At 40.5% G+C, this 23,711-nt stretch overlaps 1 protein-coding gene across 1 annotated transcript; it reads right to left on the reverse strand.

The window, feature by feature from the left end:
- Window positions 1-656: 656 nt before the first annotated feature.
- On the reverse strand, window positions 657-17,314 carry LOC133559857 (claudin-7-A). The gene is made up of 4 exons (XM_061911871.1): window positions 16,941-17,314; window positions 9,161-9,325; window positions 1,071-1,155; window positions 657-992 (listed from the first exon to the last, which is right to left on the reverse strand). Exons 1-4 carry the CDS (start codon window positions 17,161-17,163, stop codon window positions 824-826), a joined length of 642 nt encoding a protein of 213 aa, XP_061767855.1. The 5' UTR covers window positions 17,164-17,314; the 3' UTR covers window positions 657-823.
- Window positions 17,315-23,711: the final 6,397 nt, after the last annotated feature.

The raw sequence follows: 23,711 nt of genomic DNA on the forward strand, positions 1-23,711 counted from the left end.
ACACATAAATATATACATATTTATATATACATCTATATAGATACATATATAGAGGTGTATATTTCTAAATTATCTATCTATCCATCTATCTATCATCTATCTATCTATCTATATCTACCTACATTGTATATCTATGTGTCTGTATATGTATATGTCTATATCTATAGAGATGTAATATGTATATTTAAATATGTATATATGGTTGTGTATGTATGTATATGTATGTCTATACGTATATATTTATCTGTATCTATCTATCCATCTATCTATCTATGTATCTCTCTATCTATCTATCTATCCATCCATCCATCTATCTATCTATCTATACACACACACACACACACACACACACACTTTTAGTGTGTACATGTATATATATATATATATATATACACACACACACGCAGTAAATGTGTGTGTATGTATATATATATATATATACATACATATGTGTGTTTGTGTATATATATATATATATATATATATACATACATATGTGTGTTTGTGTGTATATATACACACACACACACACACACACCCTTGGTTTACACTGTAAAATGTCCTACCGTTTCTTTTTGTCATTTTCCCATCCGGCAATGCTGTTGCATGGTCAAAGATGCCATGCTTGTTTAAGTCAGTGTATTGTGATGTCATTGTAAATATATATTTCTTTATTAGGACCGTGTGAAACAGTGCTGAGTCATCATCAAGCAGTTATCAAAGGCACATATGGGAAAAAAGAAAAGTACAAAAAGTAATACAGTAATAAAGCATTGAATGTTTGTATAACAATAATAAGAATAATAAAGGGCATATAAGGAATTTAGACATATTCCTTATTGCTGCTCCCAGGCCCGGAGCGAGAGCTGGCCATAGACGGGTACTTGGACGATTGCTTCTTTCGCGGACAGGAGGCAGCCAACATGGCGCCGCCCAGGACGTCCAGAAGCGACCCGCCCCATGCAATGAAGATGGCGGCGCCAAACTCAAACCTGTGAAAACGATACGGTGAATTATCATCTGTGTTATTTTCACACCTTAAAAAACAATAAGTGGTCCTATGGGCTTACTTTGTGTTGACGGGGGTGTAGGGGTTGTAGAAGGCCCGGATCACGTTGTGAGCGAACCAGGAGCACGCCACGATGGCACACAGGCCTGCAAAGTAGGGACAGCCGTTTTAGGTTTATTGGGTTTTTTTGGTCAGTGGGAATCTAAGTCTGACACAGTGAAGTCTCTCAGTCATGTGACCCCGAGAGGCCCGGGGGTCAAACTACCTCACACCCACTAAAGGGTTCAGAAAGGATCTTAAAAGTTTTTGACACAGGATTGCAACTTTAGAAGTTTTTTTTTTTTTTTATGTGAACTAATAATCTGCTTTTCTTGTATTGTGTTAAGGTCACCAAACATTAACCCTTTGGAGCCCAGACTAGGAGTCAGCGCCGCGGTGATACATACTTTTGTGTCTGCCTTTTTTATTTTTTGTTTTTCAGTCCAACATGTGCAACTAACTGTACACTTACTTTTTCATTTCGGACATAGTGGTTCTAAACTAAAACACTTGATGTAGCCCGTGAAAAGCCTGGAAATTATGTTTGTCAATATACAGTGGTTCTTAATTTTTCTTTAATAAATGGATTTGTTCACTCCATATTGTTTAAATTAACATACTATAAGATATTCCAAACATTTTTAGTTGAAAAAAAAAACAAAAAAACCTAAAAAATACCTCCTATTACAAAGCAATCCCTCAATTTGTATGCAAATAAATAGTCACACATAAATTGGCCCTAGTGTGTGAATGTGAGTGTGAATGTTGTATGTCTATCTGTGCTGGCCCTGTGATTCGGTGGCGACTTGTCCAAGGTGTACCCCGACTTCCGCCCGAATGCAGCTGAGATAGGCTCCAGCAACACCCCGCGACCCGGAAAGGGACAAGCGGTAGGAAATGGATGGATGAATGGATAATAAAATACATGAAATTAAACAATGGATGTCCGCTAACTTTTTGCAACTCAATGCCAAAAAAACGGAAATGCTGATTATCGGTCCTGCTAGACACCAACCTCTATTTAATAATACATCTTTAACATTTGACAACCAAACAATTAAACAAGGCGACTCGATAAAAAATCTGGGTATTATCTTCGACCTAACTCTCTCCTTTGAGTCACACATTAAAAGCGTTAATAAAACGGCCTTCTTTCATCTCTGTAATATCGCTAAAATTCGCTCCATTTTGTCCACTAACAACGCTGAGATCATTATCCATGCGTTTGTTACGTCTCGCCTCGATTACTGTAACGTATAATTTTTGGGTCTCCCCATATCTAGCATTAAACGATTACAGTTGGTACAAAATGCGGCTGTTAGACTTTTGACAAGAACAAGAAAGTTTGATCATATTACGCCTGTACTGGCTCACCTCCACTGGCTTCCTGTGCACTTAAGATGTGACTTTAAGGTTTTACTACTTACGTATAAAATACTACACGGTGTAGCTCTAGCCTATCTTGCCGATTGTATTGTACCATATGTCCCGGCAAGAAATCTGCGTTCAAAGGACTCCGGCTTATTAGTGATTCACAGAGCCCAAAAAAAGTCTGCGAGCTGTAGAGCGTTTTCCGTTCGGGCTCCAGTACTCTGGAATGTCCTCCTCGTAACAGTTTGAGATGCTACCTCAGTAGAAGCATTTAAGTCTCACCTTAAAACTCATTTGTATACTCTAGCCTTTAAAAAGACTCCCTTTTTAGACCAGTTGATCTGCCGTTTCTTTTCTTTTTTTCCTCTGTCCCACTCTCCCTTGTGTCCGGTGGCCATGGATGAAGTACTACCTATCCAGAGTCGGGACCCAGGATGGACCGCTCGCCTATGTATCGGCTGGGGACATCTCTGCGCTGCTGATCCGTCTCCGTTTGGGATGGTTTCCTGTTGGCTCCACTATGGACGGGACTCTCTCTAATGTGTTGGATCCACTTTGGACTGGACTCTCACGGCTGTGTTAGATCTATTATGGATTGAACTTTCACAGTATCATGTTAGACCCGCTCGACAGCCATTGCTTTCGGTTTCCCTAGGGGGGGGGGGGATTACCCACATATGCGGTCCTCTCCAAGGTTTCTCATAGTCATCATTGGGTGTGAGTTTTCCTTGCCCTTATGTGGGCTCTACCGAGGATGTCGTTGTGGTTTGTGTTGTGGTTTGTGCAGCCCTTTGAGACACTAGTGATTTACGGCTGTATAAATAACCATTGATTGATTGATTGATATGTTATTGTGTAATAGTAATAATGAGGGCATAACATATTTATATTCACAGCCATGTTTGGGCAGCTGTAACTGCAATGTGTAGCTCAATAAGAATTAGTTTGACACCCCTGATCTAAAATTACATGAAACTTAACATATGAGTAGGGAAATATTAATTTTTTTTCTCATTCCTTAGAAGGCAAATATAAAATGTATACAGTAGTCCCTTGCCAAACCACGCTTCAAATATTGCAGTTTAAAAACTTCCCTAAAACATAAAATTGCTTAATCAACTAAAAATATATGAATACTACAGTGGTTTTGTATTGGCTACTAGATGTGTCCCAACCAGTCATAGCACACTGTTCAGTGTCGTGGCCAGTAATTGGCCAGCATTACTATATCGGATTAAAAGAGTGTTGAGGTGACTCGATAGTGTTATTTCATGCCTCGAGGGCTCTCATAATGGTACAGTATTTATTTAGAGGGTAATAAACATTTTTGGTAATGCCCTAGCTATGAAAATATTCAATTTATAATGAATGATTCCTACTTTACGGCAACGTAGTCCACTAGATAGCAGTGTTGGCTTTCCTTTCACTCTCTTCCTGTCACGCGGGAAGCACATTGTGATGCGGGATTTAGTTCTCCCCAGGGATGCAAAGGACACTCCGGACGAAATGGTAAAGGTAAGATGATTTAATAACTGATACACAATACTGAACAGACAGAAATTAACAAAAGAACAACGTGCCCAACGCACGGGAAGCTAAGGTAATACTTAGCACAGAGACTAGAACCAGATACATCAATGTGACTGCTTACCGCAAACAATGGACCAAGACCGACTGACGGGAGAAGGCAGGCTTAAATAAGAAAATAATTACAAGACAGGTGCGCGTCAGGAGCAAGCGGCAGGTGAAAACAATTAGTAGCTATGGTAACAAACAGAGGCGTACAAACCGGAACCGAAAGAGTCCAAAACAAACAGAAAACATAAAAAGACTCAAAAACCTAAATCAAAAAATGATCCGGGCAGCGGATCATAACACTTCCTCGGCAACTAAACGCCTCAACAGCTTTTGATTGATTGATGACAATGTTTTATTAGTATTTATTTATATATATGTACCTATATATATATAAATATTTTTTTTTTACCAACAATAGAAAGCTACTGTCATGTTTCTTTGACTGGTTATTATGTGAGTACAAATGATCATAAGTTAGTTTTTACTTTACCATTTACAGTCCACAATTGAAATACACTGTTTCAGTTTCCAAGCAGCCAATTTTTCAAGGCCTTATGTATTAAACAATGCTTTTTTGGCTAGTTCCCTTATGTGTACAGGAATTGTGTTCCATGTTTGACGAGCTCGATAGAAAAATGAGAATTCCCAAACACAGTTTTTCTAAACGGCACCAATAAATCCTCTCCGGAACCAAACCTTATGGTCCTGTTGGCCTTCCTCTTCACTTTTGAGAGGAGGTGGTGCGAGGTCATTAAGCATTTTAACAGAATCAGCATACTTAATTAAGTTTTGCCATTTGGGTAGATTGTATTTCTCGAGTATTCTGCAATGATGATACTTCTTTTATTTAGTACTTTTAACGCTTTTTTATTAATAACTTCCACCAATTTCAGTGTGGATTTATTTGTCAGTTTCCAGTTTTTGATACAGTAATTTGAATGTAGCATTATCATTGAATTAAAATACAATTTTGCGGAGTTTGTTGTCAAATTATTTCTTATATACCTGAAATTTGATATGTTTAATTTGATTTTATTCACAGTTTTTGTTTAAACTTCTGCTTAGAGGAAAACTGTAAATCCAGCACAACTCGTAAAGGCAGGGAACTTCATATGACATTTTACAATTAAAGATATTGCCTGAATTCTATAACATGTCTTCTTTCTGGAAGTAAAAACAAAAACAATGGTCAACTAAGCCAAGATGGATGTTGTGCAGCAAGCAGCTAGCAAACTGAGTACACAAGGGGCCTAGATCTTCCTGCAAAAAGCAGATACGAGCAAAAAAATCAAATTATGCAATGGAATAGACCCCTATACATTATCAAAAGATTTGTAGAGTGAAGTGAATTCTATTTATATTGTGCCTCTCTCTAACGACTCAAAGCACTTTACATAGTGGAACCCATTATCTAAGTTACATTTAAACCAGTCTGGCTTGCACTGGGAGCAGCTGGGTAAAGTGTCTTGCCCAAAGACACAACAGCAGTGACTAGGATGGGGGAAACGGGAATCGAACCAGGAACCTTCAATTTGCTGGCAACACTGCTCTACAAACCTTAGCAACGCCGCACCATGAGTGATATCAAGTATTATCTATCGGTGGGGCTCCCAGACTTATCGAACTACCTTGTGCTCCAGACATCATTCTACACCAGGGGTTCTTAACCCTTTTGACCTCGGGGCCCAACTTTTCCAGGACAGAGGGGCACGGGTTCCCCTCAAATACTAACATAGAATTTCTAATTTTAGTCATATTTAGAATGGATTCAATAATTACCGTATATCTAACTTACTTAGAGTTTAACAGGATAAACGTTGTCAAATGATATGAAAGCATGTATTAATCACAACACATGGCTAAAATAAATACGTGTGAACCTAATTGATAATAAATAATAATATCGCATGTATCTGTTTCTTAAATAAACTAAACTAAAGCTTAAGGGCAAATGAAAATACAGTTTTGTCCCTTTGGTCATCATTTTTGTGCTTAAGTAATTTTTCTATGACTTTAGCGCCAGACTTCTTCGATTTGTGCAATATTGTCATTACTGCCATAAGTGGTTGAAACGTGTATTACAACTGATTACCGCTGCTTCCCATACAGGCAACAATTGAGAAGCATATTTTTTTTGACGGCCCAGCAAAGGTTAAGAAACACTCTTCTCCACAACAAAACAGATGGGAACTTGGAAACGCATGGAGATATACAACTTCTTTGTGTGTGGTTGGGGGTCAAGGAAATTAGTTTCAGGATTCTCCCAGATAAATATGCATCGTTTTTGCTCAGGTAAGGTTGAATTTCATGATTTTTCGTATATACTGCCATGGTTGTTGCTGTTGCACGCACCGTTTACGAGTAATTTGTTTTCCCCCATTTTTACCAAAATGTAACTATAGATGTCAACATTGTGTATGTGCTCAAAGCAGCATTTATGATTGTTGCCTTTGGTGAAAGCTTTACTCTTGAAGGTTTTGCTTTCTTTATTTAGGCTCGTAGAGTTGGTGCTTTTCAAAACACTCGCGGCAAATGTGTGTTTAAGGAATACAAATAATATTAAGAAAATACTTCAATTTTAATGAAACCCTTGACAAAGTGATCACTTCCAACTCATACATATTTTGGCTCTGCTCCCTTGGACTGGAGAGTGCGTGACTTTTCTTAATGTTTTTTGTAAAATTGTGCACCCTTCCGAAGAAGAACTCTGAAGAAAAACGTTTATCCTTTTGCATGATTTAAACGATTCGTACAGCCGAAAACAATGTAAGCATAGGGCTTTTTTCTTTGAGAAAGGCTAGATGGTGTCTAGTACCCATTGAGAACAGACGCTGGCTTGACCACCACGCATATCGAATGAGCCGGACTGGACATCATGTAAAATCAAGCAATTACTAGCCACTCCGTGCTCCCAATATAGCATGGCCCATACGATACAGGGAGGAAGAAGACGGCACAGAATGCAGGGACGTTGTTTATCTCTATTTATTTCTATACGATATTATGAAGTGTGAACACTAATCCAAAATGTGTATGGTGTTACTAAGTGTAGCGATTAGCTGAGTGTTACCATGAGTGTTGTCCAAGGGGGCAAGGCAAGCTTGGAGATCCAGAGACAGGCAGGAAGGGCAAGAGCGAGGCATCAAAGTCTGTGTCCAGGCTGGAGGTTAAACTCCAAAGAGAAAGCCAGGGGAACCAGAGGGAAGACGGAGAGACGAGACACACCGCTCGTAACGAGGAAACGAAGGAATGCTGTGTACGGGAACAGGTAGCTACGTTCTGGCCTAAAACACAGGTTTGCTCTGGCTTAAGAAGCCCAGGGAGCTAATCAGCAACAGGTGTGTTGAGTGCTGAATGATTGCGGATTGAATGCAGCCACCTGCTGCAGTCGGAGTGTCGCACGCAGGTGCACGCTTGGAGGTGCACTCAGCGCAGCGCACACATGAATGCGCGCTGGTGTGCGCCCGGGCCGTGACGAAGGCAAGGCAATATTATTTATAGTATACAGTATTTAGTGAGGAAGGTTTATGAATGCATTGAACACGTCAAATTATCGAGTTAATTAAGATGAAATAATTACAGTCATATTTAGCGCCTAATGTTATTTTTCCGCGTTAATCTAATTTTAAATCACTAAAGTTACAACTGTATCTGTACCTGTGAGTTGCTTTGCTCTCTTCTTGTGCTTGACTAAAAGCAACAACAGATTTCTCTGGTGAGATTTAAAACATTGATTGATTTGATTGCTTAATTACAGGCCATAATAAATCAATTGCTCTTTGCTGTCATCGCTTAACAGTACTAGTAATGCCATCCATTTCCTACCGCTTGTCCCTTGTGGGGTCACGGGGGTGCTGGAGCCTTTCTCAGCTGCATTTGGGCGGAAGGCGTTGTACACCCTGGACAAGTCGCCACTTCATCGCAGGGCCAACACAGATAGACAAACAACATTCACAGTAGTAATGATGTCAAAAAAGTTATTTATTTGATCTATTTACTACATCCACCCATCCATTTTCTACCGCCTGTCCCTTGTGGGGTTGCGGGGGGTGCTGGAGCCTATCTCAGCTGCATTTGGGCGGAAGGCGGCGTACACCCTGGACAAGTCGCCACCTGATCACAGGGCCAACACAGATAGACAGACAACACACACACTAATAATGATGTTAAAAAAAGGTATTCATTTGATCCATCTACTACATCCATCCGTCCATTTTCTACCGATTGTCCCTTGTAGGGTTGGGGGGGGGGTGCTTGAGCCTTTCTCAGCTGCATTTGGGCGGAAGGCGGCGTACACCCTGGACAAGTCGCTACGTCATCACAGGGCCAACACAGATAGACAGACAACATTCACACACTAATAATGATGTTAAAAAAAGGTATTCATTCGATCTATTTACTACATCCATCCATCCATTTTCTACCGCTTGTCCCTTGTGGGGTTGCGGGGGGTGCTGGAGCCTTTCTCAGCTTCATTAGGGCGGAAGGCCTTGTACACCCTGGACAAGTCGCCACCTCATCACAGGGCCAACACAGATAGTCAGACAACATTCACACTAGTAGTAATGTTAAAAAGTTATTTATTTGATATATTTACTACAAATAATGTATTTTTGTTCATCTACCTATACCAGGCACTTACAGCGAGGCAGAGCAATTTCTTATTATTTTTTTTCGTTCTGTCCAGGTTTTACGATCATATTTGTACATATCATATGTGCTGGTGTTGTTCTATTGTTGTTGTTGTTTTTGTTGTTATCGTTGTGTTTGCTGTGGTTGTTTTTGTCTCTCTGTCTAATCCCCCTCTTTTCCCCACAATTTCCCCCCCCGTCTTCCTTTTTTCTCTTTATGTCCCTTCCTGCTCCGGCACGGCTGCACCAAAAGATAATGTAAATACATTTGATAAATTCAAATAAGGCAACAAGAGAAGTATCCTACACCTCTCTTTTGTAAAGTAAATCTGAACAGCCGATATGGGCATCTACATCAACTATATGATTTGCCTGAGAAGCTGGACGAGGAAGAGCAATTAAATGCTCTTCCACTACATGGTAGTATGTACAGTACATGTACGGTATGTACATAATCAACCTGTGCAGTCATGGTACACTCGGTGGTGCGGTACAAGATGTTATAAATGTAAGACTTATTGGGGATACTCACCCCCCACTAGCAGGATGATGCCCCCCGTCATGGCAACGCGGGCCTTGCGGAGTTTGTCGCCACCCCCACAGGTGGTGCATTTCATGCCCATGCAGGCCACGCCCAGGCCCGCCACCGACACGATAATGCCCACGATCATCAGCGCCCTGGTGGCCTGCAAAGAGCCTGCAGAAGATGGGACACTTTAGGGCCACTTTGCACTGCAAAATGGAGGCTGTTATTCATGATGTGATGGTTGGGGCCTCAGTGTCAACTCTTCCTGGAAGAGAAACCATGGGTAACAAAACAACACGGTGTGGCGCCACACATTGAAATACGACTGTACTCCGCTCAGCTGTCTGCCCCCACCCCACCTCCCATAAAGCCATCACAGGGTGAACCTTCCTTTGTCTCGGTCCACCTAGAACCAGTCTGTGCCAGTCCTGCCCGGCCCGTCCATGCCCCGTGCACAAACAGCACCCTCCTGCAGTGAGGCCTCCATTGTGAGTTGGAACAGTCTGGAAACAGTTGTATCATTGTTGACCTACTATTTTGTTTTTCCTCACCTGGCTGGACATCAAGAGTTTAAAAAATTGTACGTACTGTACCACAATTTACCCTGCCTGTCATGCTAGCAGTGATGGGCAGTAACAAGATATGTAGCTAAGCTACATAGCTTAACTACATTTTCCAGTGGCTTGGCAGCAGCTTAGCTACTTTTTTAACAAGTAGCAATTCTTGTTGTTTAGCTACTTTTAGACCCATGTAGCTAGGTAGCTAACATCAAAGCTACAAGCTACAAAGAGAGAAAATGGATCACGAATCCAGGCCAAAAAATATGGGGTAATTACAATGACCTGGATGAAAAAATCCACGATGATTGGTTGGTGTTTGTATGATGAGTCACAATTGGCTTATGTTAGGGCGAAACATTACTAACTGGCCAATCAGAGGCAAGATACGAAGGGTCATCCAAACTAGTAAGCAAAATCATAACAGTCATGCAATCATGTCACATGACAATCAGGGAGTCGGAGACAGAGGGACGCTTCAAGCTGACGACTCAAAAAAAAAAAAAAAAACATACTTGAAAATATCAGAGAAATTCTTTCCCACAGATTAGATTTTTCCTTTAGTGATGAAAATGACGTGCAGGAAACCCACAATAATGTGTGTTCTTAGTCATATTTAGTCGTTTACTCTGTAAACCAAAATGATAACTGTAGTCTTCATCTAAGATGTCCAACACACATTGAGGTGAGTTGAGTTCATAAAAAGTTTTACTGCACATAACTATTACCAACTGTTCCCAAACAACATACGTGTCATTGTTTGTTTCGTCAAAATTAAGATCAGTGGTGTGCAGAGGTTGGTAGAGTAGCCAGAAAGTGTACTCAAGTAAGAGTTACTTTAGAGATTTATTACTCAAGTAAAAGTAAGGAGTAGTAATCCAAAAATGTACTTGAGTAAAAGTAAAAAGTATGTTGTGAAAAAACGACTCAAGTACTGAGTAACTGATGAGTAACCTGTTCGTTTAATGATTACGGAAACAAATAATGCACAAAAACATAAAAATAGCAATGAGCCAATTCAGAGCCAGGAATATCTCTTAAGCAACTAAAACAATAATATATATTAAATAATAATACATTAAAATTTAAAAAAAATTAAGGCAAATTGAGCCACAATAACTTAACAGCACCATAGGCTCAGTAGGCATTCATCGATTGATTGATTGATTGAAACTTGTATTAGTATATTGCACAGTACAGTACATATTGCATACAATTGACCACTGAATGGTAACACCCCAATAAGTTTTTCAACGTTAATCAATTACTTAATAAATGACCAAGTCGAGGTGATCTACCTAATATATACATATACATACACACACATAATATATATATATATATATATATATATATATATATATATATATATATATATATATATATATATTTACATACATTTATATATACAGTATATAATTTATAGTTATTTATTTTGCCGTTTTTATTGACATGTTAAAGATGTTTTAATGAATATACATGCATGTGTAACATATAGATTCCTATCTTTCATGAAGACAAGAATATAAGTTGGTGTATTACCTGATTCTGATGACTTGTATTGATTGGAATCACACAGTAGTGCTGATAATGTCCACATTTTCAAATGGAGGAGAAAAAAAGTTCCTCCTTTCTAATACCACATGAAAGTCGTTGGTTTTTGGCATCTTATTTGTTCAGTTTCCATATTCGTTTTTATACACTTTACAAGAAATACATTGGCGGCAAACTCCGTAGCTTGCTAGCTTTTTTGCGCTGCTTTCGGAGACTCTTATTTTGTTAGTGCATGCGCGATGGAGCGGCACTTTTATTGTGAAGACAGGAACTGTGCGATCAGTCTTTAGGCTTTTGACGTGAAGTACGGTTGAAATTAAAAGTGTCTTTTTTCCTTTACAGTTTTGATTGATTCATTGAAACTTTTATTAGTAGATTGCACAGTACAGTACATATTCCGTACAATTGATCACTAAATGGTAACACCCGAATAAGTTTTTCAACATGTCGGGTTCTACATGTGACGGTCACGTGACCGCCTGGTTTTGTTTGATTGGTCTAACGTCACCAGTGACTGCATTTGATTGGTGAAACGCAGGCATGCGTAGATCCTACTTTGAATGTGTGTCTGACAAAATCTAATCAAACAAAGTGTGCATTAACAGATCGATAAAAACAGTAGCACGTAGCGAGCTGATTGTAGATAAATGGAGCGGAGTAAAAGTAGCGTTTCTTCTCTATAAATATTCCCAAGTAAAAGTAAAAGTATGTTGCATAAAAACTACTCTTAGAAGTACAATTTATCCCAAAAGTTACTCAAGTAGATGTAACGGAGTAAATGTAGCGCCTTACTACCCACCTCTGGTGGTGTGCCGTCAGGACTAGCAAGGCCTTCTCGGCTTAGGTAACATAAGCAGAAATCATGCCCATAATTAACGATAACATTATAAATATCTAAAAGTATTCATATTCTCTTCATGTCATATTATGTTCCTTCCAGTGCTGTCGTTTTTACTTTTAGTTTGTATACATTCAGAGTTTACCTAGTTTATGTTGCCATACTGTATGAAATCTGCCAGGGGCCTTCAGAATCAACAATGCACTGTAAGTAAACGGGGACATACATGTGATAGACAGTTGCAATTGCCAATCAAATCACAAGTTGTCGTCAGTAAGGCCTTCTAGATGGCCCAAGGTTGAACATGACTTTTATGTGTCCTGTGATTGGATACTCATCAGGACCTTTAGTGGATGAATTTGAGAACACGTAGAGTTGGAGAAAGTTGCGATAGCCAATCAGATCACAAGTTCTTGGCAGTAGCCTGATGTTAACGAGACTGTGATTGGATACTCCCTTGTTATTCCAAAGTGAGTTTTCATTCACAAGTTTCAATTTAGCAGGAAGCGGGAAGTGTTGCTCCGTAACCAGACCGGCATAGCAGAGAAGGACAACAAAACTTCGGTGGCAGACATATAACCAAAGCAAAGCCATTTTCAAGAAGGATTATTAAAGAGAAACGACATCTTGTGAGACGATCGGCTCAGCTGTTCTGGCGATAAAATATGGGAATGCTTGCCATTTTCACTCTAATCAACCGACGACGAGGGGTACCAATGGCTTATCAGCGTCGAATAGGTCCTACTAATTGTGAGTATAAATATTTTATTTTTTCACTTTTAATATGTTTTTTCCAATTTTAATTTTGACACTACAACATAAGATATGTGATGCTGATGCGTTTGAATTGATTTGTAAATGTGCCAGGAAATATCCTGTTTTGTACACTGCCTATATGGTTCAATGGCCAGTAGGGCGTAAATGTGTTCCTGTATAGCATTTCTCCAGCAATGGTCATGTTGTTACATATATTATGGTATTTTGAGAGGTAATCCTTTAAGTCGGACATCGCTGAAGGCCTAGCTGGAAAACGCACGGCCCGCCACTGATGTAGATAGATGCTGTTTGTTTTTACTGGAGGTAGAGAAAATGAATAACATTATAGGGGTGGGTCAAAGAAAAGGCAAACTAAATTCAATAGGGTGTGGGGACCCCTGGTGGTAGTTGTAAGAAGTCCCCAGCTAAATGACAGATAGTTAATATTAATTAACCCTTATTAGGTCCATTTGTACAGTTACATTCACGTTGATTATTATACATGTGGACCCATAGATGTAAATGCCGTTAAATGTAACTTTGATGTAGCAAGCTACTTTTGCCGTGTAGTTTGGAGAGTAGCTTGCTAAAATTATTCGGGGATAGCTTCCCCTGTAGCTTAGTTGCATTTAATCGACAGCAACTTGGAGCTTAGCTTACTACATTTTCCAAGTGGCTTGCCCATCACTGCATCCTACCGTACAACCCCCAAATGGATGTCCCCACTAAACATAAAAATACTACAATAATACATCATATTAAAATACAATAGTATTAAAAATACATCCATGCATCCATCCATTTTCTACCGCTTATTCCCTTCAGGGTCGGGGGGGGGGGGGGTGCTGGAGCCTATCTCAGCTACAATCGAGCGGAAGGCGGTATTCACCCTGGACAAGTCGCAACCTCATCGCAGGGCCAACACAGATAGACAGACAACATTCACACTCACATCCACACACTAGGGCCAATTTAGTGTTGCCAATCAACCTATCCCCAGGTGCATGTCTTTGGAAGTGGGAGGAAGCCGGAGTACCCGGAGGGAACCCACGCAGTCACGGAGAAAACATGCAAACTCCACACAGAAAGATCCCGAGCCCGGGATTGAACTCATAATACAAAACATTTTAAATAAACACATTGATAAATAAGTAAATAAAATGAACACTGCCTTATTCATTTAAAGTTGTCCTTCTCAATTAGTGGGGAACATGACCCCGAGGAACATGTTAACAGTGTCATGCTTCAAACCTACAAACGTGCCCACTGCAGCTGTTAATCCTGACTTGAAATTGTTTTTATTCATTTTTGCTTCATAGGTTGGTTTTTATTTTACATATTGTTCTCCCAAGTTACTGTTTTCAATCTATTTGAGTTGCTTATTAATTATTGAGTTTATTTAATTTTATTTTTTCAGTACCAAATGGCTCAAGTTTAAAAAAAAATGTTTGTGGTTTAAATAAGAGTACATCTTTTTTAAATTTCTGGCAAATTGATGCGCTTTAAATCTTTTCTATCACAGACTAAAAAACAATGTTAATAAAGTTATTGTTTGTTGACAGTTGAGATATATATTTATTTATTTTCTTTTTTTTCTATTGTTAAGGATACAATGTAATGCTGAGGTGCATGCGCTTATAACAATATTGTAGACAAGCGATACTATTTACAGTCGGGGCGGAAAATGGTGGGGAGGGTGCAAATTATTTTTTTCTTCTTCGGAGGATATAACAGAATATAAATGAGAAGCAGTTACACCACTGTATCACTTCTGTATCACTTGTGTACCAGAGGTGTCTAAACTATTTCACATGGAGGGCTGCATACCGAAAAATGAAAGGATGCGAGGGCCACGTCGATAAATTTTATTCAATTACTTCATCTTTCTTGCTAAATGTATTTGTTCTGTTTGTATTGACGGAAAAAAAATACATATACTGCATGCATTTGCATTTATTTTTTATTCAATTATATATGATAATCTTACAAATATTATATTGTCATACATTAAACATTTTTTTTTTTTCGTAAAATACAAATTAATACTCAAGTACCTGGTGGGCTTACTGTATGTATAATAACGTTGTTCATGTTAGTAATGTAGGTTGGAAAGTAGTTATAATCTGTAATAATGATGAATTAGTTTTGTGTTTACTACCAATTTAAAAAATATTAAATAGGGACGGCGTGGCGCAGTGGAATAGTGGCTGTGCGCAACCCGAGGGTCCCTGGCTCAATCCCCACCTAGTACCAACCTCGTCACGTCCGTTGTGTCCTGAGCAAGACACTTCACCCTTGCTCCTGATGGGTGCGGGTTTGCGCCTTGCATGGCAGCTCCCTCCATCAGTGTGTGAATGTGTGTGTGAATGGGTAAATGTGGAAGTAGTGTCAAAGCGCTTTGAGTACCTTGAGGGTAGAAAAGCGCTATACGAGTACAACCCATTTATCATTTATTTATTTCTATCATACATTCACAACTTTTTTTGGTAAAACAAAAATAATTATTTAATTGATTTATGATTTGAAAGCAAGTTATCAATAACATTGCACATTGTAAAATTGACAAAAGATTTTTTGGTTAAGAAAAACTGTCTGCTGAGTCGCCAGAATTTTACTGTAAAAAAACCGTGGTAGCATTTTGCAATTTACTGTAATACACCGCAAAAACAACAACCACTGATTTTACAGTAAAAACTGGCTAATGTTGCCAGAATTTTACCATAAAGTTTTTTTTTAAATAATTTTTCCATTTACAGTAATATGCTGTAAAAAAAAAAGAACCCACCATCAGTGTGTGAATGTGTGTGTGAATGGGTAAATGTGGAAGTAGTGTCAAAGCGCTTTGAGTACCTTGAAGGTAGAAAAGCGCTATACAAGTACAACCCATTTATCATTTATTTATTTATATCGGACATCTGCTGAGTCGCCAGAATTTCACTGTAAAAAAACCGTGGTAGCGTTTTGCCCATTTACAGTTATACACCGCAAAAACAACAACCACTGATTTTACCGTAAAACTGGCTAATGTTGCCAGAATTTTACCATAAAAAACAACGTTATCATTTTTCCATTTACAGTAATATGCTGTAAAAACCCACCGTCTATTCTAAAATAAAATTATGGTGACCGAACTGTCAATCTATGTAAAAAAAAGATAACACGTCCAAAATGCATATGCAACTGTATAATAATATCACAAGGTGAATCCTTATACTTCTATATTAATTTATTACTCATTGTTACAAGCAACCTTCTGAGGGGAGCCAGAACTGCGATGTGGCCCTCAGTTAAAACGCGTTTGAGGCCCCTGTCCTAAGCTTTGTAAACAAAACATCCACATATTACCTTTAGGTTACAGGTGATGAAGCTTATCAGTGTACCGTCTGATAATACAGCTCATTAATATTGATTTTATTTTACTTTTACAATGTGCATAGGGCAATAAAAAACAAGCTGCGGGCAAATAAAACGGCCTGTGATTCTACATGTAAACCGTGATAAATATATATGATTGAGTGTAACTACTACTAACATTGCTACTACTACTACTACTTTATTTTGCACAAAGCTCTTATTTAGCATATTAATCTATTATGTAGGTGTCTCTAATGTTGTGAGTGGTGCGCACATGACCACTAAAAGCACCCTCCCGTGGTCGTGTGCTGAAAAATGCTCACAACGGAAAACAAGTCCATTATGAAGGAGTATCCAAAGTTTTTCAGAAGAAGTAAAGGCCACATTGATACATTTTGTGCATAAAAGTTACTAAAATCCAGTGTAAGTAATTATGGGCTGAGCTATCCAAAGAAGAAGAAAACATCCACATTATAGCTTTGTGTAATGGTGGCCTAATAATGGGTTTTGTTTATTTTTACAATTGATAAACCTTGCCGATGTAAGCCAAGACATGCTGAGCTCTCAACTTCATGTCATAGCTAACATATGTAACATTGTTTTGGCTTGATTTTGTAAATATGCTACTGGGCAATAAAAATGAGACGCCTGCCTTGATGAAACAGGACATTGAAAACAAGCTTGCATGTATTATTATTATTATTATCATTTCTGTATGAAGACGTACTGTCCAGCTGCAGGATGGAGTCGTAGATCTTGCACTGGAGCTGCCCGGTGCTTTGGAAGGCGCAGGACATCCACAGTCCCTGGTACATGGCCACAGCCGTGATGATGTTGTCTCCGATGTAGGCTGACATCTTCCACTGGGGCAGAATGGTGCCGATGATCAGCGCCACGATGCCAATCAGAGACATGAAGAAGCCCAAAAGCTGAATACCAGAGTTGGCCATTTTTCTTTAAAAAAAATAAATAAATAAAAACTTTGTCCAAAATGTATTGATGCTCCTGAAAGTGTGTTGGAGCTCTATGCAAAACACCCTTGGGAGTGTATGTGTGTGTGTGTGCTCTGAGGGGTCTTCTTGGGGATGGGCATGTAAGATGTGGGTGGGTGTTGTTGTCATATGTGCTGGGAAATGTTCCCTCCATTTCCAAGCAAACAGGTTGCCACTGGAATCCTTTTTTTTTTTTTTTTGTCAACCATATACTCCGCACAAATGTTCACGTCCTCATGAGGCATTTCTCAGTGTTTGTCTTTGCATACTTCCTATGACTGTATGTGTGCTGACCTAGATCAGTGTTTTCCCACGCGGACCACTAATTAAAGGAATTACAGCATATCTCCAGGCCAGTGATATGCTAATGAGGGGGCATGGACAGCTATGTCATTAGCGGATGTTTATATCAGCAAAGTTTCAAAGTTTTGGCCTTTGTGCAAAATTGATGCAAGAAGTCACCATTTGTCTTTGAGGACAACAATGCACTGAATTGACAAAAGTAATGAAGGAGGACTTGAAAAAGAAAAAACTTTCAGTCTTTAGGGGTTTCCAAACTTTTGGGGGGTGGGAAGTCAATGTGTAAGCATCATGTGAGCGTCATACAATATCACGATGATATTGATAAAAACAAGTTGGTCACTATATTCAGTTAATCATCGTATGTAAATTAGGATGTCCTGATCAACATTTTTGGCCTTCCGATTCTGATCCAATTTTTTGCGTCAGATCTGATCCCATTTTGAGTCCCCGTACAATAATTTTTATAGCAAGTAACTATAAAGTAAACACATTTCTATAAAGCTTATTGTGACGATCTGTCACTTTATTTCTGTTGGTTTTCCTTGTTTTTGTATCTACTTCCCGTCAGTTTTCTGACACCCCTTCTTAACTGTCTATGCGACGTCAAGGCTTGGTTAGCCCAGAATTTTTTAATAATGAATGATGGAAAAACGGAAATTTTAGTTTTTGGTCCGGCCCTCACTGACTTGGGACCATTGCAAAATTATGTGCGTCCCAAAGTCACCAGCCTTGGCGTCACTATAGACAGCGATTTTAAACTAGACAAACAAGTCAATGGCGTTTTAAAATCGTGTTTTTATCACCTTCGTCTTTTAGTAAAGGTTAAACCGTTTTTATCTTTAAACCTTTTTGAACAAGTCGTGCATGCTTTTATTTCAAGTCGCCAGGACTACTGCAATGCACTTTATGCTGGCATTAGCCAAAAAGCTCTCTCCCGGTTGCAGTTAGTCCAGAACGCGGCAGCACGGCTTTTAACAGGGACCAGGAAACGCCAGCATATAACCCCAATTCTTCAGAGTTTGCACTGGCTCCCTGTTAATTTTGGAATTGATTTTAAAACATTGCTGTTTGTTTTTAAATCTTTACATGGACTGGCACCTCAATATATCTCGGATCTCATCCAATTTTACATTCCTGCGCGCGCTCTGAGGTCCGAGAGCCATCCGCAGCTTGTGGTGCCCAAGACCAGACTTAAGACCAGGGGAGACAGGGCCTTCTCTGTGGTCGGTCCTAAGCTCTGGAACACTCTGCCCCTCCATGTTCAAACTGCTTCCCCAGTGGAGTGTTTTAAGTCTCGTCTAAAGACCCACTTTTATTCTTTGGCTTTAAACACTACGTGAGTTGTGTGGTCCTCTGTCCTCTGTTGTCCTCTGTCTTTTTTATACACTTTGATTTCTATTTTACTGTTTTAATTGATTTTACCCTTTAAAATATTTTTTAATCATATTTGTTTTTATATTGTTTTTTTTTATATTGGTTTTATATTTATTTATTTTTTGTTTTTATTCAGTCATTGGTGGAGCATAATATTGTTTTTTTGATATTGTTTTTAACATGGCTGTGCAGCACTTGGGAAACATTATTGTTGTTTAAATGTGCTATATAAATAAAGTGGATTGGATTGGATTGTATTATTTTGTCATATTTCCTGTTTGTTCCAAGGAGCACTGTTTTCTCCTCTCCTGCCGATGATTGGCAGCCGGTCCACACCTTGCTGCCCTCCATGATGTTCCTCCTGGCCTCCTGTTGGGACTTGGCGCGGGACTTGTCTTTTTCCCTCCTCCTGGCCCCCTTCTGCCCGTCCCTGGTTTTCGCACCGAGGGACATCGAAAAACAGCAGCTCCTTCGCCCAGTGGTGGACGGCGTCTGGCATCCGCCAAGTGGAGGGGGGGCTACTACCAGCAGCGGTGCAGCCAAGCACACGCCGCTGTCATCCCAGCCATCGTCTCTTCTCACGGCGCCGCCACCTTCATCTTCTCTGGCGCGCCTCCGCACTGCGCGGACATCTTCCGCGTCACAGGTGGGACTCTGCACGGTGCCGCCATCTTCATCGTCGGCAGTGGATACGCCGACGACGCCAGCTGCGCGACCTCCTCCTCGACCTCCTCCTCGATCTCCTGCGCGACCTCCTCCTCGTCTGCCTCTGATGTGGCCGTTCCGTGGTCGCCCAATTCGCCAGTTGCAGCGGCGTTCAACGCGTCGCCGCCACCTGACTCTCCCTCGCTGACTGCGGGGACACTAGGTTTGGCGATCCTCCACCAAGTCCTCCCTCCGCCCTCCCTTCACTTCTGCACTTTATTCCGTACGTGTTTCAAGGGAATATCTGGAATTTGTTCCATCCATCCATCCATCCATTTTCTACCGCTTATTCCTTTTTGGGGTTGCGGGGGGCGCTGGTGCCTATCTCAGCTACAACTGGGCGGAAGGCGGTGTACACCCTGGACAAGTCGCCCCCTCATCGCAGGGCCAACACAGATAGACAGACAACATTCACACTCACATTCACACACTAGGGACCATTTAGTGTTGCCAATCAACCTATCCCCAGGTGCATGTCTTTACTTCCTGTCAGTGCTCTTATTTTGTCATATTTCCTGTTTGTTCCGCGGAACACTGTTTTCTCCTCTCCTGCCATTGATTGGCAGCCGGTCCACACCGGCTGCCAATCAACATATGTCTATTTCTGTTTTCACTCGAGCACTCCTCAGTGCTCGAAGATAATTATATGTTTGGAACTTCTGTTGGCAAGACTGCTTCATGTTTCTTTGTTTGATGATAATTAAAGTCATCTTACCTGCTCTCAGCTCTCCTGGTTCTTGCATCTCGGGGTAACAGAACAGCAGTCATGCGTTTCCCTGACACTTATCGTAATAAATATTTTTGTAAATCAGTGGATTTGTGGTATTGAATACTATACAATTTTTTCCCCTTTGCACCTTCCACCGTCAATTTTTTTTAAACCGGCCCTTGAGCTGTCTGGAAATATTTTTCATTATTTTATGCAGACAAGAATACAAGTTTGTGTACTACCTGATTCTGATGACTTGCATTGATTGGAATCAAACACATTTCATAGTAGTGCTGACAACTTCCACATTTTTGATTTTACATTGTGGAGAACAAAAAGAATCCTTCTTTCTGTCCAATACATATTGAAGTGGTTGGTTTTTGAAATATTATTTGTCGAGCTTCCATATTCGTTTTTATACACTTTACAAGGAATACATTGAGGATTGATTATTGTTTTGGACCGTTGACATGCACGACGGCTCATCGTTCTCCTGGTTCCTGCATCTTGGGGTCACAACTACTGCAGCCATGCGGGTTCCTGACATTATTAACATTTAAGGAAACAACACTCCGGTCTTTCCTTGTCTCCCACCATGGTTACAGTGAAGCCAAGTGCTACATACGCTTCATCATATTCTGGTATGGCAAAAAAAACATGTTCCCCGCTGTTCTCCCTGCATAGAGTTAGATTTAGACTTAGACAAACTTGTATGATCCACAAGGGCAATTGTTCCACACAGTAGTTCAGTTACAGAGGATGGAAAGTGTAAGGATAGCAGGTACAATGTAGACTAAAATGTACCGTAGTAGCAATAAAAAATATTACATATATGTAATATTTACATATTATGTATACAGTAAGTATATGATTTATACTGATATATTTGTAAATATGTACAATATATAACAATTACCATGTACAATATTACAGTATATGTAACAGCTGCAGCATAAAATAGAGAGTACATCCAGCAGAAAATAGACATTATAAACAAAGAGAGGTAACTGACATAGAAGCGGTCAGTTAATAGACAGATATCATCTATTACTGTATGGGAAGTGATTATACAGCTGGATGGAGTGCGGAATGAAGGAGTTCTTGAATCGAACACTGTGGGAACGAACCTGAAGGAGCCTGTTGGGAGTATGAGCTTCGCTGTCCCTCAATTGTTTGGTGAAGTGGGTGGGCAGGATTGTCCATGGTGGCAAGCTGTTTGTCCAGTGTCCTCCTGTCCCTCACTGACACAAACGCCTCCAACTGCGTGCCAATAGTTTGGCCAGCCGGTTTGTCAATTCGGTTTAAGTCCCTTTTGCTGGTGCTGCTCCAACAACAAACCACTGCAAAGTACAGGGCACTGGCCACAACAGACTGATAAAAGATCTCCAACAGGTTACTGCACATATTCAAGGACCTAAGCACCACTATTTGAAGTCTGCGGGCTGTAGAATGTTTTCTATTCAGGCTCCAGTTCTCTGGAATGCCCTCCCGGTAACAGTTAAAAATGCCACCTCAGTAGAAGCATTTAAATCCCATCTTAAAAGTAATTTGTATATTCTAGCCTTTAAATAGATCCCCCTTTTAGACCAGTTGATCTGCCGTTTCTTTTCTTTTCTTCACTTCCCCCCTCTCCCTCATGGAGGGGTGGGGGAGACAGGTTCGGTGGCCATGGATGAAGTACTGGCTGTCCAGAGTCGGGACCCGGGGTGGACCGCTCGCCTGTGCATCGGTTGGGGACATCTCAGCGCTGCTGACCTGTCTTCGCTCGGAATGGTACCCTGCTGGCCCCACTATGGACTGGACTCTCACTATTATGTTAGAACCACTATGGACTGGACTTTCACAATATTATGCTAGATCCACTCGACGTCCATTGCACCGGTCGCCCTAGATGGGGGGATCAACACATCTGTGGTCCTCTCCAAGGTTTCTCATGGTCATCCCACTGGGTTGAGTTTTTCCTTGCCCTGATGTGGGATCCGAACCGATTATGGCGTTGTGGCTTGTGCAGCCCTTTGAGACAATTGTGATTTAGGGCTATATAAATAAACATTGATTGATTTATTGAGAAGGACTGGATTAATAGAACACAAAAAAAAAGCCAAATATTCAACAACAATTTACTGAAAGGAAAAAACAGTCAGCCTTTGTGCCCTGAGGGTTAATAAGCGACCTTCTAGGCCAAAAATGTCCTCGGGCCGGCCGTTTGACATGAAACACATAAAAAAGGCCTTTGTAGACGTGGTTTTATGCCGCTAACTTTCACACCGGACAGGGAAAATGAGAGAGGAAGTACTGAGCATTGTGCCCAAAGTAGACAATCCGGCAGGTGATGGGATGGAGCATGCTCACCTCCACCCCTGCACCCTAGATGGATTAAGCAGATATTACAGTGTCTGCCATCAGCTTATTTTTTTGACTTGTGCTGAACTTTTGTCTCTTGTCGCCTCGACAAACGCTTCCTTGTTGCCCAAGACCCCCCTTCGCTTTGATAGCAAGGATGAAGGCATGAAGGTTGTGTGTTGCTGTGGACAGTCCTCGGCGCCTTCCAGTGTCGTCTCCGTTGGTAACCTAATTTATATGATGTCCTCTTGGCTCGCACACAAGACAAAAATTGCACTTTAAAGCCGCCCCCGCCCTTCCTTCTTCTTGCACTTCACTTTTCCTTTCTTTATTACAGCAGTAAACACACATTTGTCTCGCTGCTTAAGGCTTAAGCAAAAGGGGGTCGGGGGGAAGCTAAATCAGCCAAAAGAGGAGCACTGACTGCATTCTCTCAGGGGGATTTTTACCCCCTCACATTTCTGAGGCCTCCTCCTGGGCTGAAGTGCGCGAGAGGGAGGGTGACTCAGGTGATTGAAGTCCCACGAGTGCCCCCCCCAGGATGTAGATACAGCACCCACGCACGGCTTTTCCCTGAAAAGCTTAAATCTGCACAAACGGGGGGGAAGGCGCCCTTTTGCTTCACGCTCGATGTCACCCTCTTATGCAACTTTAGTGTTGAATCAGCGACCGGTGGACTGTGGTCCTCCTGAAGACAGAGCAAGGCCTTCTTTCCTCTTGGACTGTAAAAAAGAAAATCTAGGTGCACCACAGTTTCTCTCTGCCGCTGCACATCAGCGAGCAGGAAAACAGCTGATGACATCACACTCTGTGGAAGCCAATTATTGTCCCGGAGTGTTTTTTTTGTGTGTGCCAAAAAGGAAGCTACTGTGTCTTAAAGTGTTTAATTTGTGTTATTGTAAATAAATGAAAGTGCAGAGGTGATTTATAATTGCTTGTGCCACCTAGAAATGTAAAAAACTAACAAAACGCAGCATTTTTGTTCTCTGTAAAACTTTATCATTAATAGCAATCAATCAATCAATCAATCAATCAGTGTTTACTTATATAGCCCTAAATCACGAGTGTCTCA

Source organism: Nerophis ophidion, linkage group LG10, assembly GCF_033978795.1.
Source record: "Nerophis ophidion isolate RoL-2023_Sa linkage group LG10, RoL_Noph_v1.0, whole genome shotgun sequence".
Lineage (NCBI taxonomy): Eukaryota > Metazoa > Chordata > Actinopteri > Syngnathiformes > Syngnathidae > Nerophis > Nerophis ophidion.

Bases quoted from the DNA above. Each gene is read 5' to 3' on its own strand.
- LOC133559857 (XM_061911871.1), bottom strand. From the start codon at position 17,163: ATGGCCAACTCTGGTATTCAGCTTTTGGGCTTCTTCATGTCTCTGATT. The intron at 9,326-16,940 runs GTACGTCTTCAT...CATCTTCTGCAG, and splicing joins CTCCATCCTGCAGCTGGACA to GCTCTTTGCAGGCCACCAGG. The intron at 993-1,070 runs GTAAGCCCATAG...TCGTTTTCACAG, and splicing joins TACACCCCCGTCAACACAAA to GTTTGAGTTTGGCGCCGCCA.